The following is a 21072-nucleotide window of genomic DNA, read 5'->3' as shown; positions in this document are numbered from 1 at the left end:
TGCTGGCTGCCAGGATTAAAGGGATTTTTATGAAACTGAAATTCTCATAACAAGGTTTGTTTTTATTATTTGTGCGCGCGCATGTGTGTGTGTGTGTGTGTGTGTGTGTGTATGTCATGTGTGTGCTAGTGCCTAGCAGATTCCAGAAGAGGGTATTGGATCCCTGGAGCCAGAGTTACAGGCAGTTGTGACTCATTCCATATGGGTGCTGAGAAGCAAACTTAGGTCCTCTGAAAGGGCAGCAAGTGCTCTTAGCCATCTCTCCAGCCCCCAAATTAACCATTTTAAACTGTAGAGTTCAATGACATTCAGTACATGTAGGCTGGCTAGTCTTTGCCAACTTGACACAAGCTGGAGTTATTTGAAAGGAGGGAACTGAGAAAATGCCTCCATAAGATCAGCTGTGGGCAAGCCTTGAAGGCATTTTCTTAATTAGCGATTGAGGGGAAAGGTCCCAGCCCATTGTGGGTGGTGCCACTCCTGGTCTGCTGGTCCTGGCTGCTATTAGAAAGCAGACTGAGCTAGCCATGAGGAGCAAGCCAATAAGCAGCCTCCATGGCCTCTGCATCAGCTCCTGCCTCCAGGTTCCTGCCCTGTTTGAGTCCCTGTGCTGACTCCCTTCTATGCTGGACTAAAATGTGGACATGTAAGCCAGATAAATCCTTTCCTCTCCAAGTTGCTTTTGGTCATGGTATTTCATCACAGCAATAGTGAGCATAACTAGGACACATGGACACCTCTAAGTCTTCCTCCCCCACCCCCAAAATCCCTACACTCATTAAGTCATGTCTACTTCTTCACTTGCCCCCTGGAAACTACTATCTTTTCTGTTGTTATTGCTTGTTTTGAGTGGCAGGAAAACTTTGTGGAACCGCTTCAGACTCCAGCCTTTTCTCTTCTGAGTCTCTATTCCATGGCAGTGCTGGGCCCAGTGGGCAACAGTGACACCACTTTGGCTGGCAGGAGCCTATCTCTGGAGGCTTTACTCGCACTCTGGTTACTGCCACTCAGGAAGAGCTTTATGGGCACATGCTGTCTTTTTTTTTTTTTTTTTTGGATGGGTTTATCAATTCAGTTACCCTAGGCTTCTGAACTGACCACTCCTTTTTTTTCTCCTTGTCTCTTCATTTTTTTAAATTAATTACAATCTATTCACATTTTATCCCAGCTGTAGCCCCCTTCCTCATCTCCTCCCAATCCTGCCCTCCCTCCCTCTTCTCCTCCCATGCCCCTGCCCCAGTCCACTAATAGGGGAGGTCCTCCTCCACTTCCATCTGACCCTAACCTATCAACCTATCAAGTCTCATCAGGACTGGCTGCATTGTCCTCCTCTGTGGCCTGGTAAGGCTACCTGTCTGCCCACCCCCCCACCCCCCACCCCCCGCCCAGGGAGGTGATCAAAGAGCCAGCCATGGAGTTCATGTCAGAGACAGCCCCTGTTCCTCTTACTAGGGAACCCACTTAGAGACTGAGCTGCTTAAAGACTGAGCTGCCATCAGCTACATCTGAGCATGGATTCTAGGTTATCTCCATGAATGGTCCTTGGTTGGAGTATCAGTCTCAGAAAAGACCCCTGGGCCTAGAATTTTTTGGCTCTGTTGCTGTCCTTGTGGAGCTCCTGTCCCCTCCAGGTTTTTCTATCTTCCTCTTCTTCCATATGTTTCCCTGCACTCTGCCCAAAGTTTGGCTTATGAGTCTCAGCATCTGCTTTGATACCCTGCTGGGTAGAGTCTTTCAAAGACGTTCTGTGGTAGGCTCCTGTCCTGTTCCCTGTTTTCTTCCTCTTCCTATGTCTATCCTGTTTGCCTTTCTGAATGAAGGAGGACCCTGGGAAAGATGCTCTGTTTTTTTTTTTTTTTTTAGAAGGAGGCCTGGAAATATAAAGCTAAGGGCAGCTTGTCACCCTATCATGTTGGGGGGATATCTAACAATGGCATCTATCATTCCTGGAGACTCAGTTGAGCTAACACCACTCAACAAGCACCTCCAGGCCTGGTGCCCACAGCAAGAACACTGCTGGGACAAAGCTGGGATGTCCCCGTCAGCAGCAATAAGCAGCTTCCCCTGTCTGTGCCCTTGATGAGGACATGCTTCCTGGAGATTCCATACTGTCCCTGTGACACTTTCCATACAGGTGACATGGATTTCTTTTGTCCATAGATTGAGGCTAGAAGGAGGCTGGACTCTCACCTGTGACTGAGGTAATCCGCCTGCAATCAGCTCTCTGCCCATGGTGCTTTACTGGGTCTAGACATTAACTGTAAATGGAACCGTAAGACAGTGGATCTTTGTGCTTTTTGTTCTTTGTTTATGTTCCCAGGCCTCCTTCACATTGGAATATGTGTCAGCACTGAGTTTCCTTTTAGCTATGTAAGGTTCCATTATATGTACATACCACCCATAATTTATTTATTCACTGTTGTGTGTGTGTGTGTGTGTGTGTGTGTGTGTGGCCTTGGCTGTCCTTGACTCAATTTGTAGACCAGGCTGTCCTTGTACTCACAGAGATCCACCTGCCTCTGCCTCCTGAATATTGACTAAAGGTGTGTGCCACCGCCACCTTTCATTATGGTAAATCCAGATAACATTTATTAACTGTATCATTTTAAAGGGTACGGTTCAGTGTTGCCATGCCACTATCATATCAGCTTCATGGAAAAGGACATTGAAGCTCTGTGACTCTCATTCCTCTCTCCCCCTCAAGGGTTTTTGGTAATTTTAAAATCTTTAAACTTTTTTTTTTTATGTGTGTGTGTGCAGAGACCACAGTATCAACTGTTTTTATCTATTGCTTTCCAATTTACCTTAAATGATTTTATTTCAGCATCGGTGTCTGTGTGTCTCTGCATGTATATGCCACAAGTTGTGAGTGTCCTTGAAGTCCAGGAGAAGGTGTCAGATCCTCTGGGGCTACAGTGACATGTGATCTGGTAGAGCTGTCTTAACCATCTCTCCAGCCTTAGTTTTTGGACTAGCCCTCTAAATGTGTGAGGTAGCCCCAAAGTAAATGCTTGTTTTTATGAGTTGCCTTGGTTGTGGTGTCTCTTCACAGCTATAGAACAGTTAACTAAGGCACCATTATATGACCCTACCTCTATTTCTGAGTCCTCCCTTGTATGGTCAGACACAGAGAATCCAGACCACTCAGTCCCTAAAAAGAATGAAGTCTCAGTTGAACTAAGACTACAAAGCCAGCAGAAGCAATTAGGGCAGCCACAATTTAGGAAGGAATGGGTGAGAATTCTGCAGATTTAAGGGTAGATTTTTTTTCCTCTTTCATGTGTGAGTGTGTGCATGTACGTGTGCACGTGTGTCTAGGCTTTTTGCCAGCCTGACGACTACAGTTTGCCTTCAGCGGCAGGAATAGCCACCTTGAAACAATTCCTGGAAACTTACTTTCTCACTCCTTGCCTAACGGCACTTTTTTTTTCCTACAAAAGTGTAGGCAAGTCAGTATAATCAACATTACAGAGGAAGGAAGGTAGGAGGGAAGAGGAATTGAGGGGCATAGATAAGGCTGGCAGCTTCTCAGGGTTGGCCTTGGCCCTGCAGAGAGGCTGAGACAAGCTGTCCCAGGGTCCTTGCTGACTTGCGTGGCCTGCTTGGTATGGGCAGGTGGGTAGTGGAGAGGTCAAGGCTGAAGACTTTGGCAATGGTTATGCCATCCAGCGTGAGCTTCCAGAAATCCACCCACTGAGAAGCTGAGGATGGCTTCAGAAACTACGTTGCCCTCAGGCTCCCCAAAGAATGGACCCACCTCCCGAGTCCTTGGCTCTTTGGGCTCATCTCTGTTCTGCTCTTCAGGAGACAACACAGCAATAACACCAACCTGGGGATCAGAACTGATTTTACTTATTCCATCAAGTAAGTCTCTGCTGCTGTGTGGCGCTGGGCAACTCAAGTTTTCAGGGTCTCCATTTTTTGTTTGTTTGGTAGGATAATGATGTTTCCCTCATAGAAAAAAGTACAGTAGATTGTAAATGTAAATTGCTATGAGCCTGGAAGCCACCATCTCTGGTCTCCACACTCACCAGCCATTTTTCCCTAAGTTGGTTACCTTTCTCACATTGAAGGATAAGAACAGCCCCAAAGGCCAGAATGAGTCACTGGCAGAGGAGACAGTGACAGGAGCAGCTAACATTAACTGAATAGTTGCTATTTTTCAGACACAGCTGGAAAGGACATTATCTCATGATGAGGCGACACACAGGCCCAGGTCAAGCTGCTTAGCAGTTCAATAATCCTGTGTAGGTTGCTAACCAGCACAGCAGATTCAGACATGGATTCCCACAGACCATGTCTGCATACACAAATTCGTCTGCTATGTATAGTTTTATCAGGACTTCCTTAGATTCTCAAAGGGGTCCAAGACTTCTAAATGTCAAAAATGACTGTCCATGGATACAAGCTGGGATAAAAAGATAGAACTGGATGGTTATTTTTGGAGGTGACTCAGCCTTGGAAATCCTGGGATATCTCCATGATACCTGTGCATTTGAGGTGCTCTGGAAAGGGCCCTGAGAAAGGGGAGGTGAATAGCTTTGCTTCTCTTCCATAGCCCTCCACAAGGTGAAGAACAGCTGTTTACTTACTCCCTGCATTCCTGAGCAGGTAGGAGAGGGGGAGTGGGGAGGGAAAGTGCAACACCAGGGAAAGGAAAGGGAAGCTTAGGAGGACTGATAAGAGAAGCTAAAGGCACCAGATACCAGCTTCCCGTCCTCAACATCGAACCACCCAGAAATCTCCCAGCGTGCTTCACTCCACCTTTGAACCTCCTTCCTTTCCCATCCCTCCCGAAGCCCCTGTTTCTTTCTCAGCTTCCTCTACATCCCACAGCTGTTCTGACAGCCTCTTGCTGATGCCAGAGCTTTTCGATTCCTGCTAACAAAATTTTCTCCCAATTCTGCAGTGCTTCCTGTGGGCCTTCAATTTCTGTCTGCTGATGAAGTCATCTAGTTTCTTCTGCATTATAAAGATGAAGAAAATAGAGGCTCTAAGGAAGCACATACTGTCAGGCAAGGCATGAAACAGGTAGAAGTGCAAAATCATCTACCTTGTGTGGTGCTTAAAACACAAGAAATGGCTGCGAGACTTCTTTGTGGGTCTCCAAGTCCGTCAAAGCTCTTGTGGTTAGTGCACTCAGATCACCATGTGCCTTTAGTCAAATGAAGCCACGCTCCCTGTCTAGCTCCAAGGGAATGTTGCAGAGTGTGGAGTCCTGGGAAGTGGGCTCTGAGGTCTTTCTAATGGACACAGACTGAATACTGTGCAAGGTTCCACCTGGGGCTGCATACCAAGGGCCTTCTCTGGTAAAAAGAAAGACAACAGGGTAAAGAAGTCTACAATAGCCTGGCCTCCAAGGCCCCTCAGACCCTCAACCCCCTCCCAGACCACTTTTCTGAGGGAAGAGAATAGATCTAGCGTAGTAGGTCTTTTCTTCCCTTCCAGTAGTTCTGCATCTTCATTCCTGGGCATTCCTAGGACCTATTCCTTTTCTTTCCTGTTTTGTTTCTGTGCTGTTTAGTTCTTTGTCAAGCTAGAGTTACCGGGGACAAGGAGCCACACTTGAGAAAATGCTACTATCAGATTGTCTGTAGGGCATTTTCTTGATTAATGATTGTTATGAGAAGGCCTAGCTCTCACAGGTGTCACCCCAGGACAGGCAGTGTAAGAAAGCAGGCAATGTGAGCTGTAGAAAACAAGCCAGTGAGAAGGGTTTTCCATGACCTCTGCTTCGCTTTCTGCCTCCACGCCCCTTCGGAGATGGTAAACTGTGAATCAAATACACCCTTTCCTCCCCAAGCTGCTTTGGTCATTGCAAAGTAGGGCAGTGTATCTTGGAAGTCAGACTCTACTCTCAGGCTCCCCCGCTCCACCATCTCAGACAAGTATTATTCCAGGAAAACAACTGATAACTTCTTGCCCTCTCCTTTGGCCTTTCCTGTGCTCCTGCAAGAAACAGCAGTGTTGCTGAGTGCTGCAGTCAATGAGGAAACATGGGTTCAAAAAGGAATTTCATTGTAAATTTGTCTGTAGCCCACGTAACAGTAGCATTCTACCTGTGCTCAGATGCTGCCAGGCTGTGCACATAGAGTTGGAGTCTGAACTTTGACTAATGTGGGTCATGAGCCATTTGGCATAGATGGATCTGCACAGAAAGTCTTAGAGGAATGGACCAATTAGGAAGGTATTTCTAAGTAGGAAGTGCCCAAGAGCATTTGTGTGTCAGCAGAGAAAATCAACCGGAGGAGCAGGATTAAAAAAAAAAAATAGAGTGTTCTAAAGAAATATGACTAGAGAGGAACAGCAGGCCTCCTTGCCAGAAGCCTGTAGACTAGCTGCCTGTCTACAATAGTCTTTTGTGTTCTTATTTTTCTCCTGTCTGAAAACAGGGCAGGTTCATTTTCTCCTGAAAGTGTCTGTGCTTGTCCTCTGCAAGCCATGTGGCTCTACCTGGTGGCACTAGTGGGCCTCTGGACTCTCCTGCGCTTGTTCAGGGAGAGGCAGGTGGTGAGCCATCTCCAAGACAAGTATGTCTTCATCACGGGCTGTGACTCGGGCTTTGGGAACCTGCTGGCCAGACAGCTGGACAGGAGAGGCATGAGGGTGCTGGCTGCATGTCTGACAGAAACTGGAGCTGAAGAGCTGAGGAGCAAGACATCAGACAGGCTGAAGACAGTGGTCCTTGATGTCACCAAGACAGAGAGTATTGTGGCAGCCACTCAGTGGGTGAAGGAGCACGTTGGGGACAGAGGTATCGTTGAGATTCCTGTGTGTCTGTTGGTGTGTCTCCCTGTTTGAAAGGGGCCTCCCCTTCACTCTTCCTGACAGGATCCTGGAAGGGATTTGGAGGGCTTGAAGTCACACCATCCTCCTGCCTCCCCAGCACATCACCTGAGCACTTTTTCTCTCTCCAGCCCTTACCTTTTGTCTCCCAAGCACTCTGGTCTTGGTGAGTAGGTGCCCTGGTGAGGATTCACCCTCTCATGTACTTGTCTGTGTTCTGTTATCTTTTCTGTGCAGAAAATCTAGACTTCTGGATGCTGAGTGAGGGTTAGCGTTAGGGTTACAGTTAGCATTGGGGTTGGGGTAAGGTTTGGTGTTGGGGTTAGGGAACAGAGAATACTTGACTCTGGGCTGTGTGTATAGGGTTATCTGGAGCCATGCTGGAGGAGATCTCCTGTGTCAGCACCGTACTTGCTCTTACTTGTGATCTGAAATCCTCTATGAAGGGAGACATGATTGTACCTGAGTACAGAGCAGGCCATGGCCAGATTCAGGACTGACTTGGGAAAACTAAGTCCTAGAAGGGGGTTGCTCTTCTTTCATTAAGCTGGTAGAGTAAATCATTATGGAACAAAAGAAGAACATTGGTTTAAAAGAAATCTAAGAGTAAATTAAAAAATATGGTTATTGTTCAAAACACTAGTACAGGTAAAACCACAAGAATTAACCTACAATTTATCACCCAGTAGATAAAAACTAGTAACATTTTGATCTGTATACATTAAGATGAGTGTATTCTTTTCACTTAAAAAAAGGTGAGGAATTTTTACCGCCTCAGTAACATTTATTTGAATGATAATAGTTAATGAACTGGAAAACCTAACCTTAACAAAGGCCCACCAATTTAATAACCTTGGTGTTAGGAGCTGCAATAGTTTGGTACACTTGTGTTTGTTTTAGCTTCGTTTTTTTGAGACAGGATATTTTTGTTTCATTTTGTTTTGTTTTTCAAGACAGGGTTTCTCAGTGAGTCTTGGACTCACTCTGTAGATCAGGCTGGCCTCCATCTCTGAGGTCTACCTGCTGGGATTAAAGGTGTGTTCCACTGCTGCCTGACTTGAGACAGTATCTTGCTACTGAGCCGTTCTTGAACTCATGATCTCCCTGACTCAGCCTCCTTTGTATGGGGATTGCAAGTACGTGCTTCAACTCCCATCTTGTTTCCTACACTTCTCAGTAGAACTACTGCTCTTGTAATCAGTTCTAATAAGCATGTGTTGGGATGCTAAGAATAAAATATCGTGGTTAAACAGTTCACATCTCTAGAAACACGAGGTATGGTTTTGGACTGAGGGAGCACATAGCTTTTGGGCCAGTTCTTCAAAATCCACAAACACCATTAACTAAACTAGCCCTCAGTTGACCTCGCGCTGTTGAGGTATATACACTTACAGGCTGGTTGCCTGAAGAGCTGTAGCTTAGTGACTAAAGAGACACAGGACAGTAGTCTGTGGGTGAGCAGGAAGAGAGAGGGCTCTGTGTTTTGGGGCAGAGGCTGGAGCTGTACTGTAGCCTTGCCTGCTCCCTCTGGTTGGCCTTGATTTTGTAAGCACCTCAGGAAAGTTGCTCAGTGTTGTATGTCAAGGAGTACAGTCCAGAAGACAGGTGGGGGCAGGGGACTGCTGTCTAACTTACTTGCTTTTGTTTGCTTGGTTTTTAGAAGAGAACCCCTTCCTGGGGTTCACAGATTTATCTAGGCTGCTGGGCAAGAAGGCTACTGTCTAGAATGCCCCAGTTTTGGGATTACAAGCATGCCACCATGCTCAGCTTCTTATGTGGGTTATGGGGTCAACCTCAGGCCTTCAGGTTTGGGAGGCAAGTCCTATACATGCTGAGGTATCACCTAGAGCCTTTCTTCTTTCTTTGCCATTTGAAAGGCAAAGGCAGGGGTATGTACACTGCTCAGAGAAATCTGAAAATGCAACTGAAAGAGTAAAATATCTGCAGGAATGGGATCAGTCTGTAAATCACAAACATAGTTTCATGGTCCCCAGGTTAGCAGAGGTGTACCATGTCTTAACGTCCTTTCTTAAACTTGGCAAGCCAGAAGAGACTGGTTGTTACTTCCCAGGCAGGAGCTCGGCCATGCCCACTCAGAGGAGAGAGGTACCCAGCTGTGACTCAGCAGCTTCTGGGGTGGTCCCCAGTCCCACTGATAACATGGTGTTATTCATCACATCCTCCTCTCCAGTCAACAGGAAGTGGTCTTCCCTGTGGAATATGCATTTCATCCATAATTAAACCTGTGTTGTGTGACTCTCTCTTCTTCCCACTGTCTCCAGGACTCTGGGGCCTGGTCAACAATGCTGGCATCTCCATTCCCACGGGTCTCAATGAGTGGCTGAACAAACAGGACTTTGTAAAGGTTCTGGACGTGAACCTGTTGGGAGTGATCGATGTGACTCTGAACATGCTGCCCTTGGTGAGGAAGGCCAGGGGCCGCGTGGTCAACGTCTCCAGTATCATGGGCCGAGTGACTCTCTCTGGTGGTGGCTACTGCATTTCCAAGTATGGTGTAGAAGCCTTCTCGGACTCCCTCAGGTATTGGACAGGGATGTGGGTCCGTTATGTCAGGGTTTTTATTTCATCATGTTCTTTAAGATCCTTTCATGAAGCGGACACTCTGGTTTGCGGTTCTCTCACCTTTCCCCAGTGAATCATTCACTGGGAAGCACATTTCTACTGCTCTCTTGAAGACAGAACCAAGACCTGAGTTCTGTTTATCTTGTCCTGCCATGGAGGAGGGAGGGCAATGTTCCTGAGACAGAACTGGGCCAAATCTGCAGACTCTTGATCTCTATACCTAAGATATAAAAGCATAACAACATATCCTATATGCTTTTGGATTGGGGAGAGCATCTCCTTCAGTTCCACAAACGGGTATTGGATCCCTGTCGGTGTCACGGCCAACACACTCCAGCATGACCAAATGTTTGGAACCTGACAGAAAGACAATGGCAATGGGGAGAGTGGGAGAGGAGACAGAGAGCAACTGTGGCTTCCCTTGGAGTGGCCATGGCCCGGTCAGCAGTGTGGGCTCTTGCAGGCATCAGATCTATCAGGGTCCTGAGCAGGATTAGACTGTATCAGAGTCAGAGTAAACAAGGGAACATGGGAAGCTGGAACCTGGAAGCCGTATGAACAGGTGGATTCTCCTTGGTGAAAGGACAGGACAGACATGGGAGGAGGGTGGTCACCAGGTGGCAGAGCCAGAGGGAATCACGGGCTGCAGGGAGCAGGGAGGCTGTGAATGGAGGGTGTTGCATACAGGAGGTTGCTCTCTGAAGACACCTGCAAGAACAAAGTGGGAGATGTCCTGAGAGCTTCCTGGAACGGATGTGGGGTAGATGGAGACTTAGGAATGAGGTACAAGGATGAGGAGCCTTTGCATCTGCAGTACATGGAGAATGGCCTTACTTGGTGCCATAGGGCAGAATGTCTAGCTTTAGGTCAGTGAACTACACATAACAAGTCCTGAGTGCGGGGTTCAAAGCACAGAGTCACTCCCCGTTTCATTGTCTTGAGCTGCGCACCCCATATCCAAAGCTTGGGACCCTTCTTCACCACAGGCTCATTTTGGCAAGTTATTGTAAACTTACTGCCTGTTTTCTCATGGAAAGACCTGTGACATCCTTGACATCTGTCTGTCTTGCAGGAGGGAACTCTCCCACTTTAGGGTGAAGGTGGCAATTATAGAGCCTGGATACTTCCTGACTGGTATGAGCAGTAGTGACAGGCTGTTGGCAAATGCCAAGATGATTTGGGACCAGGCCAGCTCCGAAGTCAGAGAGATTTATGGCGAGAATTTCCTGGCATCCTGTAAGTGAGCTGTGAGGTTTGAAGCAAAGTCTGCTTCTGGATCCTTCCTCTCCTCTTCATGTTACCAACACTAACGCCAGGCTCTGTCTACAAGGAAAGGGCATTAGATGTATTTCCTTGGGGCCAGCGTGGGCGGTGTGATCAGAAAAGGAGTTCTAGGTTTTCAGAACACGCTGCTCTGTTCTGTCTGGACCTCTCATTCTCATGAAGCAGTGAGGGAAGTCATGAATGGAAGGCTATATTAGACCAGCACTTCCCCTGAGCTGAGATACAGGGGGCTGAGTGTGCACAGCTCTTTCTTGAAGCACGGTTGTGGTCCTGAGGAACTTGGGTAGGCGAGGCTGGGGCGTGGCTTCTCATGTGGGGCACATAGATTCTAGAGAAGGTTTTCTCTGTGTTGGTGACATAGCAGGAGTGATGGGAGGTGAGAGACAGGCTGAAGCATCTCTCATGCCTCCTAGATCTGAAACAGCTAGAGTCACTGCAACACCATTGCAAGGAGGACCTGTCGGAGGTGACGGACTGCATGGAGCATGCGCTGACTGCCCGTCACCCTCGCACCCGATACTCAGCCGGCTGGGATGCCAAGCTCCTCTACCTCCCCATGAGCTACCTGCCCACCTCTCTCGTGGATGCCATCATCTACTGGACCTCCTGGAAGCCTGCCGAAGCTCTGTAATGCCTATACCTATGTGCACAAATTGGGAGATATAGGTACAGTGTGAGAGAGGGGATCCTAAAAAGTTAGAGAAAAAAAAGAAATTTCTGTCCATTTTATTTTACCAATAAAGACTCAAGAGGCAGATACTGGGGTGAAAACCTGCTAGTTCGGAGAGAAAGAGAAACAACCAGCTTACCTTCCCACCAAGATCACGTCCAGATGGAAAAAGCACAAAATGCTCACTAGCTTAGCTGACAGCCCAGGAGGAAAAGGTCAAAAATCCCAAGGCCAAAGTCTTGCTTGCTGAAAGCCCAAAATGCCCCAAAAGTCAGAGAGCTAAAGTGTAAGCTAAAAGCAAAGAGCTAAAGCCCCTTCTACTTCAACATGCTGTCTTAAGAGCACCTTCAACTCAAAATCCCTCCTATTCCTTAATCCTGGGCAGCTGTTTTCTTGCTCTGTCTCTTGACCTAGGGTTAACTTTATTAAATCCTGTGTACGGACAGCCCTTGGATTAAGAGTTAGGGATGGCTGGACCATACCATAATCACCTGTTTACAATAAACAGAAAGTTCTTGGATTAAACTTGTGTGTAAGGGCTCAACAAAACCAAACAAGAAACAGGGTTTTATAGTTCACAATTTTGGGGTTCATAATGGAATCAAATATCCTGCAACAAGGGAGTTCATGTCACTAGGATTCATAATCCACTTTTCTCAATCCACTAATTGTCCTGTGATGCCGAATACCTGTGCTGACCAAAGGAAAGAGCCAAAGAGTTCTTCCAAGGTTATATTGGGACACAAAAATGCTGGAAGGTAACCTGTTGAGTCAGGCAGTTGCCCAAGGCTCTGAGCATCATGGTCTATCATGCTGATCCACGAAATTGAGGAGGTTGGGACCAGGTTGGGCCAAGCCCTGCCCTGTGTCCTACTCTGCAGCACATGCACATGTCCTAGAGAGGTGATACTCCCATGCAGCATGGAAGTGTCCCTTCTCTGAAGTCACCTGTGACTGTGGTGTGGGTTGGAAGCATCACCAATAAAGGCAAGTACTCATGCTTCCTGAGGCCAGGTCAGCAGGCTCTGGCTGGGAGGTCTGGCCCTGGTGGTGAGAATCCAGAGGACAATGGAGAAGCCACTTTCCAATTGTCCTGAAATCATGGCTTCTTCGTGTTTCTAGAGTAAACCATGAGATCACCTGTGCCCTGCGATTTTAACTATGGCTTTGATGGATACTTCAGTTTGGATCACTTGGGGACAGAAGGATGATCTGAGAGGGGTTAGGACAGGTCAGCAGGCTTATCCTTGCCCTGTCTCAGCCCTTCTAGCCACTGAGGTGGGCCAACCGCTTTCCATTCAAAACTTAACAACAACACAATAAGGCAGAGAGTGGGCATGCAAGTTGATGCACAGAAGTGACCTGTAGGCCTCAGCATCATTGCTCCCTTCGCTGCAGACTCACTGACTGACAGTCCCTTCAAAGCTCTTGTGATTCTGTCCCATGCCTCACCTCCTGTCCCTCTTCTGTCTCACCACTCCACTCCTCCAGCAGCATGTACACAGAATCATTTTTCAACCCTGGTCTTTCATTTTCTGGACAGCATTGTTGTTGCAAAAGAGTAAGGGTCTTCATCTTCCCATGGCTTCCCGAGACCTGGCACTGCCTGGTGATAGGGTTGTGGCTCTCTCAAGAGTGATCTGAGAAGAAAAAGCATGTGTGGAAAGAGGCAGAGGTTCCTGGGCTCAGTAGAAACTTGCCCTTGGGAGGGGCATCTATGGATTCCTGAGTTTTCTTCCCTCAGTATAAATATGGAAGCCAAGGAGCCAGAGGAGAAACTTGTAGCTAAACAATGATTTTTGTTTTGAGTGAAAACAGAAAGTGTTCCTTCATGTCACTGTGTCATCTACTTCACTTATGGTATTTTGAAAGGTTTTTTAAAAAAGTTATTTGTGTGTATGTGTGCGTATCTGCATGCCACGTGTGTGCCAGTACCACAGCGGTGAGGAGAGGGGATCAGGGCTCCTGGCACTGGAGTTATGAGCTGTTGGCAGTGTGAGTGGAGAATGAGCTGAGCACAGTGTGGGTGTTAGGAACTGGATTTGGGTTCTTTAGAAGAACAGCAAGTGCTCTTAACTGCTGACCCATTTCTCAAAGACGTGTATTTGTACTTTAGTTTTTCTTTTTCTTTTTTTTTTTTAGAAGATGTCTTATCACATAGCACAGGTTTACTGTGACCTTTTAATCTGTAGCCCCAGTGTCTTCATTGCTGGTATTAAGAAGTGGTGCCATGCCTTGTGGTCATCTCACATTTGGTCAATGCATAAAACACTAATATTACATATGGATCCTTGATCCCAGTAGATGTCTCTGTTCAGATTCTGCCTCAGCGGTACAGCCCCAAGATCAGAATAGCTGGGCTGCAAGACACTCCCACTCACAGCCCTGAATGTGACCAGGCTCATCCAACCTAGGGAAGAGGAGCAGTTGGGCACTGCCAACGGGTTTGTGTAGGAATCTCAGGAGGGATGGATGAGCTGAGGGAACCTGAGATAGGGCATCCTCCGTTTCACTGTGGAGCCTTCAATGGACAGTCCTGTGGGGAGACGAGTGCTGCATTAGGAGTCTTGTGTGGAAACTCCTCAGCACACATGTGACACACATTGCGTCTGTACTTCTTGGACCTCTATGTGTAGCTAAGTTTCAGGGAAACCTGTTCCCTTTGTGGTCCTTGTTCCTATGAGATTTCACTGTTTTTAGAGCCTTAGTAAGAGAGGGCTCTTGAGTCTGTGTACATGACTGTACAGTGAAAGTCCCAGAAATGGAGGCTTAATGATGGGCCTCCCACACCCTGCTTCCTAGAACTAGCAAGTCCTCACAAATAAGGAGCAGACATGAGATGCTGTGAAACCTAATAAAGAAGGCAGACACCTGTAGTGTGTGTGGAGGGTATACTGTATTGGGGCACTTTCTGACAGAAATCTGATCCTCCAGAACAACAAGACTACTTTGATTCATGCAAGTTGGGTTAGAAAGTGGTGAGTCATGACTAAGGAGGAATGTGACTGTATCCTGGAAGGTACCTAGTTTATTTTGAACGGCAATCAGAGTCAGCACATCCCTAGAGACATGAGCCAGATTCAAAACTCTACATGCTTCTTTAGAAGTTCTGAGCAAGGCTTGCTGTGAAATTAGGCAAGGAGTCCTGGCTCGGGTTAGTCTGGGGCATTCATGGTTGTTACAACTCAAGACAGCTAGGTTGTATCCCAGTTGAATCTTACAGCCAAAAGAAGGGCATCTGTTCAAATGTGCCTACTGTTGCTGTGAAGGAGTACCGTGACCTAAAGCAGCGTGGGCAGAGAGGGGTTTATTTCACATTAGAGTTGACAGTCCTCAGGAAGGACAGTCAGGACAAGTCCTCAAGGCAGGAATCTGGAGGCAGGAAGTGAAGCAAGAGCATAGAGAAGTTGCTTACTGGTTTGCTCCTCTCAGCTAACTCATCCCACTTTTTATACTGCCCAGAACCACCTGTCCAGGGGGACCTTGCCCATAGGGGATTAAATCTTCCTCTGTCATTTAGCAATCAAGAAAATGCCTTACAGACTTGCCTATGGGAAATCTAATGGAAACATTTTCTCAACTGGGTTTTTTTCCATTTGATTCTCACTTTTGTCAGCTGACAAAAACAAGCAAACAACAAAAACTAACAAGAATAGTCTTGAGGAGGTGAAAGTCATTTCCTCCCCCACACCAACTCTGGGAGTTATTATGAGTCTGGGGTCCCAGTTCCATTGTAACCTTGTGCTCCTTTGGCATCAGCTTCCCTGTTTGGGGCTGGACTCTCCTCCTTCCTAGGAAGCTGCTGTATCAGGAAGGCACCAACTTTCCCTGTCTTCTCCTTGTAATGTTCTGAGTCCAAGTGCAGGTTGGCAAGAGCAACTATGTTCACAACATCCAGTGTTTGCAACAGCAGAGTGCAAGCTGCAGAGACATAGGTGAGCCTGGGACTGGACCATAGTGGAGACATGTAATGACACACGCATGTATTCCCACATGAGTACAGGAAGCAAAGGTCATAAATACAGATGTGCCAGGGATGTTTACTTTGCAAGATGAGGAAAGGCAAAGGGCACTAGATATCAGAAGACCAAAGTCCGTTCAAAGAGCAGAGGTTGGGATTAAATGTTCCAGAAGTATCGTGGTCATAGAGGGACATGTGGATTCCATGATAGAAGCCTGCAGCCCTCTGTGCCTGTGTGAGCTGATACTAGGCTCATTTTGAGTTAAAGTATCTCTCTCTTCTTGTCTTGTACAAGCCATGTGGCTCTACCTGGTGGCACTAGTGGGCCTCTGGACTCTCCTGCGCTTGTTCAGGGAGAGGCAGGTGGTGAGCCATCTCCAAGACAAGTATGTCTTCATCACGGGCTGTGACTCGGGCTTTGGGAACCTGCTGGCCAGACAGCTGGACAGGAGAGGCATGAGGGTGCTGGCTGCATGTCTGACAGAAACTGGAGCTGAAGAGCTGAGGAGCAAGACATCAGACAGGCTGAAGACAGTGGTCCTTGATGTCACCAAGACAGAGAGTATTGTGGCAGCCACTCAGTGGGTGAAGGAGCACGTTGGGGACAGAGGTATCGTTGAGATTCCTGTGTGTCTGTTGGTGTGTCTCCCTGTTTGAAAGGGGCCTCCCCTTCACTCTTCCTGACAGGATCCTGGAAGGGATTTGGAGGGCTTGAAGTCACACCATCCTCCTGCCTCCCCAGCACATCACCTGAGCACTTTCTCTCTCTCCAGCCCTTACCTTTTGTCTCCCAAGCACTCTGGTCTTGGTAAGTAGGTGCCCTGGTGAGGATTCACCCTCTCATGTTCTTGTCTGTGTTCTGTTATCTTTTCTGTGCAGAAAATCTAGACTGCTGGATGCTGAGTGAGGGTTGGCGTTAGGGTTACAGTTAGCCTTAAGGGTTAGAGGTTGGGGTGAGGGTTAGGGTTGGGTTCGGTGTTGGTGTTGGGATTGGAGGTTATGGTTATGGTTGGGGTTAGGGTTAGGTTTAGGTTTGGGGTTGGGTTAGAGGTAGGGTTGGGGTTGGGGTTAGTGACTTGGCTCTGGGCTATGTGTACAGGGTTATCTGGAGCCATGCTGGAGGGGATCGCCTGTGTCAGCACCGTACTTGCTCTTACTTATCACCTGCAGTCCTCTTTGAAGGGAGACATGATTGTACAAGTAGGCCATGGCCAGCTTAAGGACTGACTTGGGAAACTAAGTACAAGAAAGGAGTTACTAGTAGTGACCTAAGAAGAGTGATTCAAAGAAATTTAAGAATAATTGAAAATATGATTATTGTTCAAAACACTGGGGACTATGAAGTTAAAACAAAATTAACCTATATTCTCATTACCCTGACAAAAAAGCCTGTAAACATTTTGATTCTATATAGGCTTAAGATATGTAAATTCCTTACACTTAAAAAAATGATCAATTTTACTGCCTCAAGAATGTTTCTTCAAAAAAATTATATTCTGTGGTTTAGCACCATACCTTAACAAACCTCCAAGAATTTAAATGTATCTTGGGGCTGCATACTGGAATCCCTGGCACATATTTCTTTCTTTTAGTTTATTATTATTACTTTTTGTAAAAGTGTCTCTTCTTTCTTCCATAGGAAAATTGCTCAATATATTAAATTTTTTTTCTTTATTCTTTGGTAATTTCAAACACCATGTATTTGTATTATACCCACCCAAACCCTCACTCTTCCCTCTAGTTCCTTTCTTCCATATTTTCCTCCCAATTTCATGTCTTCTTAAAATATAACACAGTAAGTGTGATAAACCATTCAACATTGATGGTTGCCAAGGCCAACTTTCTTCAAAGCACAAATGCAGCATGGCTATCCAAAGTCTCCTCCAACCAGAACCTCTAATTAATGTTTCTCAAATGCCATTAGAGTATGAGCCTTGCTTTTTGTCTTTTCTTCCTCCTTTCCCCTTTGTATTTTCCTCTGCTCCCTCATCTGCAAGGTATCTAGATTAACAATCATAATATGTCTTCAATTTCTGTTCTTGCTATTAGCAAACATGAAGCTGCTGATTGTTGTTTCTCAGGCAGTGAGTCGAACCGTCAAGAATCAAAAGAAAAGGAAGTACCATGCTGCCATCCCAGCCCACTTTACCACACTGCTAATTGTATTCCACTCTGTACCCAATGCCTGTCTGAATGGTTTTACCTCCCAGTGGAATGTGAATTTTAGTCATAACTTGACCTGTGTTGTGTGACTCTCTGTTCTTCCCACTGTCTCTAGGACTCTGGGGCCTGGTCAACAATGCTGGCATCTCTGTCTTTGGTATGAATGAGTGGATGAACAAACAGGACTTTGTAAAGGTTCTGGACGTGAACCTGTTGGGCATGATCGACGTGACTCTGAACATGCTGCCCTTGGTGAGGAAGGCCAGGGGCCGTGTGGTCAACGTCTCCAGTGTCATGGGCCGAGTGACTCTCTCTGGTGGTGGCTACTGCATTTCCAAGTATGGTGTAGAGGCCTTCTCGGACTCCCTCAGGTATTGGACAGTTATGGGGTTTTATGGGGAAACCTTCAGCAGGGTGTCTTATTTAATTGCAGTTTTTGAGAGCCCCTAATGAACTGTCTTTTCTTTCTCGCTTGGGGGACTTTCTTACCTTCTCTCTGGAGTAAGGTGGTCATTTGTTGGGAAGCCCCTCTCCATACCTATGTTAGGTCACTGAGGCCGGAGGTCACTTAAACTTGTCCTGTCGGAGGCCTGCCTCTCCCACAGCAGGGAAGCGTCTGAGGTGCCCCTGGACTTGGCCACCTTCTTTCTCGGGTTAGCAATGTCCTGGAGGTGGGATGAGTACCATCCACAGTTCACAGTCCTCACAGTCTAACAGGACAAGTTTATCTGACCCTGATAAACAAATAAACAAAAAACCCAACAACACCACAGACGGAGGTAACCCAGAGAGTGAAAGAGGAGAGAAAGGAAAGAGGGTGGATAAGATACAGATTATTAGCAGTAGTGATCACCTTGATCATCAGATTTGTGGAGGACCCTGCAGCAGGGGTCTGAGGAAAGGGCTAAACATGAGAACAGGGCAGACTGGTTACATGGACTTCCTAATAAAATGTCCAGGCCCAGCGTGACTATTAGCAGGGTACAATGTCATCCTGGAGCAAAAGGCAGGTCAGACCTGGCAGTAGTGGAGCCGGGTAGACACTCACAGGGCAGCTTTTAGAGAATCCGAGGGTTCTAGACAGGTCTATAGACCATGCTGATCAGCCCTCACTGTAAGAAACTCGGTCAGGCTTCCTGCTGGGACAAGGTCTCTAAATGTAGGATGACAGGCCACAGAGTAGCACCCTGAAGACATTTGGAGGAGCCAGGAAAAAAACTGGCCTGAGACTTCCTTAGCCAGTAGTGGGTGCAGGCGGGGTCCAGCAGTGAGGGGGAGCTGACTTAGGCAAGCCTAGTGAACCCCTGTGCGTGCACTATGCAGACAGAAGTCCGACCTTGTGTCGTTTAGTAGAATGACTAGATCTAGATTTAGACCAGTGCGCCATGCATGCTCACTCGGAGCGACATTCAAAAGTGCAGAGACAATGTCCCTGCCACAGGTTTCATCCCCATCTGCTGCATGTCTCAGATCCAAAAGCTTCTGAACTTTTCTCTCCACAGGCTCATTTTGGCATGCTATTGTATTGTCAGTTGTGTTATTTTTCTCAAAAGACCTCTGATGCCTTTGACCTTTGCCCGTTGTCTTACAGGAGGGAGCTCTCCTATTTTGGGGTGAAGGTGGCTATCATTGAGCCTGGGGGCTTCAAGACCAATATTTCCAATAGTGAGAGGGTATCACACATCATGAAGAAGCTGTGGGACCAGAGCAGCTCGGAGGTCAAGGAGATCTACGGGGAGAAATTCCTGGACTCCTGTGAGTGACCTATAGAAACCTCTTTCTGCTGCTGGTATAGGGCCTGCCACAGGCTATTTTTCCTCATAGTGGAGCTGTTCAGTCCCCTATCCTTGGGAGCCCATGGTATTCTGGTCACTTAAAGAGGTTCTGAATTCGAGAATGTGGGGCTCTGTTTACCTCAGCATCTTAATGATGAACATGAAGCCAGGGATGGGCATTGGCACCGCTTTCCCTGGGCTCCCACTGCTAGGTGAGATCTTCCAGTCATTCTGTCAGATAGTTCTCTGAACAGGCACACAGACAGCTGAGTGTGCACAGCTCTTCCTAGAAGCTGGGTTGTGGCCCTTTGTGAGAAGCTAGGACATGCTAAGCTTGAGCATGGCTTCCGAGTATGGGATACGTGGACTCTAGAGCCGCTTCCTTCAGTTGGACACAGAGCAGCAGTGGTAGGATGAAGAATCTACCCAAATAATTTCTCATCCTACACAGATATGAGAGCATCAGAATTATTGATGAACACATGCTCAGAGGACCTGTCTGCGGTGACGGACTGCATGGAGCATGCGCTGACTTCCTGTCACCCTCGCACCCGGTACTCAGCCGGCTGGGATGCCAAGCTCCTCTACCTCCCCATGAGCTACCTGCCCACCTCTCTATCAGATGCCATACACTACTGGGGCTCTATAAAGCCTGCCCGGGCCCTATGAAGTCTGTACTTGTTTGCAGAATCGGGGAAGTAAGGTGGATGGAGGGCACATTGTTCACTATACTTATTAAAATAATTCTGCTTTCATCCTACTCAAGATCAGTGAAGTCCAGAGGAAACAGCCAAAGAATTCACCAAGGGAAAGGGATACAAAGGTGTTGGCAATATCCTGTTATGTTAGGCAACTTGCCAAGGCTTTGAGCTCCACGGCCTGTTGTGAGGATCCATAAGAATGTGCTTTACCTCCATGCCCCTATGCATGGACCTGGCTATTCACACTATCATGTAAGATTGAAAGAACCCACTTTGAAATCACCTTTGTCCATGTTGTCAGATGGGAGGGGCTGTGTCAGCTGTGCTGGGGAGGTTATTGCTGGTGGTATAGAATCTAGCAAAGATGGAAAAACCCAGTTTTGATTTATCTTGGAGCCATGACTTTCTTTGGATTCTTTTCTTTATAATAAAGTTGAAAAGATTACTTGCATCCTGTTCTTTGAACTAGAGAAGCAGTGAGGTGTGGAGCCCTGGCAGACACAGTCAGGGAAGAGGAGACTGTCCTGAGGAGGGCTAGCACAAGTGAGCTGGACTGTTCGCTCTGCAATGCTCAGCTCTTCCCACCATGGACAAGAGTGACCATTGCTTCCCTTCCAGGATTCTGAAGTATTCTGGCTCACGGGATAAGGCTGAAGAGTGTGCATCAAGGAGATGTCCGGGAGGTGTTGGCAGCCCAGATCCTGTTCTGGGGGGGATGGAAGCCTCTTCCTTCTCTCTCCAGCACTTCCTTGAAGTCTCACTAACTGGCCATCTCCGTTCCCTGTGGTTCTGCAATTACCACTCCTCCTGTCCTTCTGCAGCTCTTTGGAGGATGGAGTGAGTGTCGTTTCTGGATCCTGGTTTTTTATTTTCTGCACAACATTTGCTGTGCAAGGTCAGAGATGCTCTTGGACGTGCCCTGGCTCCCCACGACCTGGATCTGTATGCCAGGAGATGGTCCTCTCACGTGGGGAGCGAGCAGAGGAAGGGGCAGAGTGCCGGCTTTAATCCATGGGGAGGGGCCTCCCCAGACGTCCTAATGTCTCCCGAAGCATATGGAAGCCACATTGTCATCAGTGAATCAAGTTTAATTGAGCGATGAGTCCTATCTCAGGAGAAACCAGAAATTGATACCCCATGTTGTAGGAA

At 47.2% G+C, this 21072-nt stretch overlaps 2 protein-coding genes across 2 annotated transcripts; both read left to right on the top strand.

The window, feature by feature from the left end:
* The first annotated feature begins 6283 nt into the window (after positions 1-6283).
* LOC110561850 (retinol dehydrogenase 16-like) lies at positions 6284-11848 on the top strand. The gene is made up of 4 exons (XM_060370941.1): positions 6284-6754; positions 9069-9327; positions 10442-10605; positions 11067-11848. Exons 1-4 carry the CDS (start codon positions 6442-6444, stop codon positions 11282-11284), a joined length of 954 nt encoding a protein of 317 aa, XP_060226924.1. The 5' UTR covers positions 6284-6441; the 3' UTR covers positions 11285-11848.
* Positions 11849-15424: 3576 nt separating this feature from the next.
* On the top strand, positions 15425-20368 carry LOC110561646 (retinol dehydrogenase 7). Its single transcript, XM_021658159.2, has 4 exons — positions 15425-15894; positions 17563-17818; positions 19039-19202; positions 19674-20368. Exons 1-4 carry the CDS (start codon positions 15582-15584, stop codon positions 19889-19891), a joined length of 951 nt encoding a protein of 316 aa, XP_021513834.2. The 5' UTR covers positions 15425-15581; the 3' UTR covers positions 19892-20368.
* The last annotated feature ends 704 nt before the right edge of the window (positions 20369-21072 follow it).

Source organism: Meriones unguiculatus, chromosome 17, assembly GCF_030254825.1.
Source record: "Meriones unguiculatus strain TT.TT164.6M chromosome 17, Bangor_MerUng_6.1, whole genome shotgun sequence".
Lineage (NCBI taxonomy): Eukaryota > Metazoa > Chordata > Mammalia > Rodentia > Muridae > Meriones > Meriones unguiculatus.
This window is presented reverse-complemented; position numbering and strand designations above follow the sequence as displayed.

Excerpts from the sequence above, each read along its gene's own strand:
- LOC110561850 (XM_060370941.1), top strand. The coding sequence starts at position 6,442 with ATGTGGCTCTACCTGGTGGCACTAGTGGGCCTCTGGACTCTCCTGCGC. Across the intron at positions 6,755-9,068 it reads GGAGCACGTTGGGGACAGAG|GACTCTGGGGCCTGGTCAAC; the intron begins GTATCGTTGAGA and ends CACTGTCTCCAG. Across the intron at positions 9,328-10,441 it reads GCCTTCTCGGACTCCCTCAG|GAGGGAACTCTCCCACTTTA; the intron begins GTATTGGACAGG and ends TCTGTCTTGCAG.
- LOC110561646 (XM_021658159.2), top strand. The coding sequence starts at position 15,582 with ATGTGGCTCTACCTGGTGGCACTAGTGGGCCTCTGGACTCTCCTGCGC. Across the intron at positions 15,895-17,562 it reads GGAGCACGTTGGGGACAGAG|GACTCTGGGGCCTGGTCAAC; the intron begins GTATCGTTGAGA and ends CACTGTCTCTAG. Across the intron at positions 19,203-19,673 it reads GGAGAAATTCCTGGACTCCT|ATATGAGAGCATCAGAATTA; the intron begins GTGAGTGACCTA and ends CATCCTACACAG.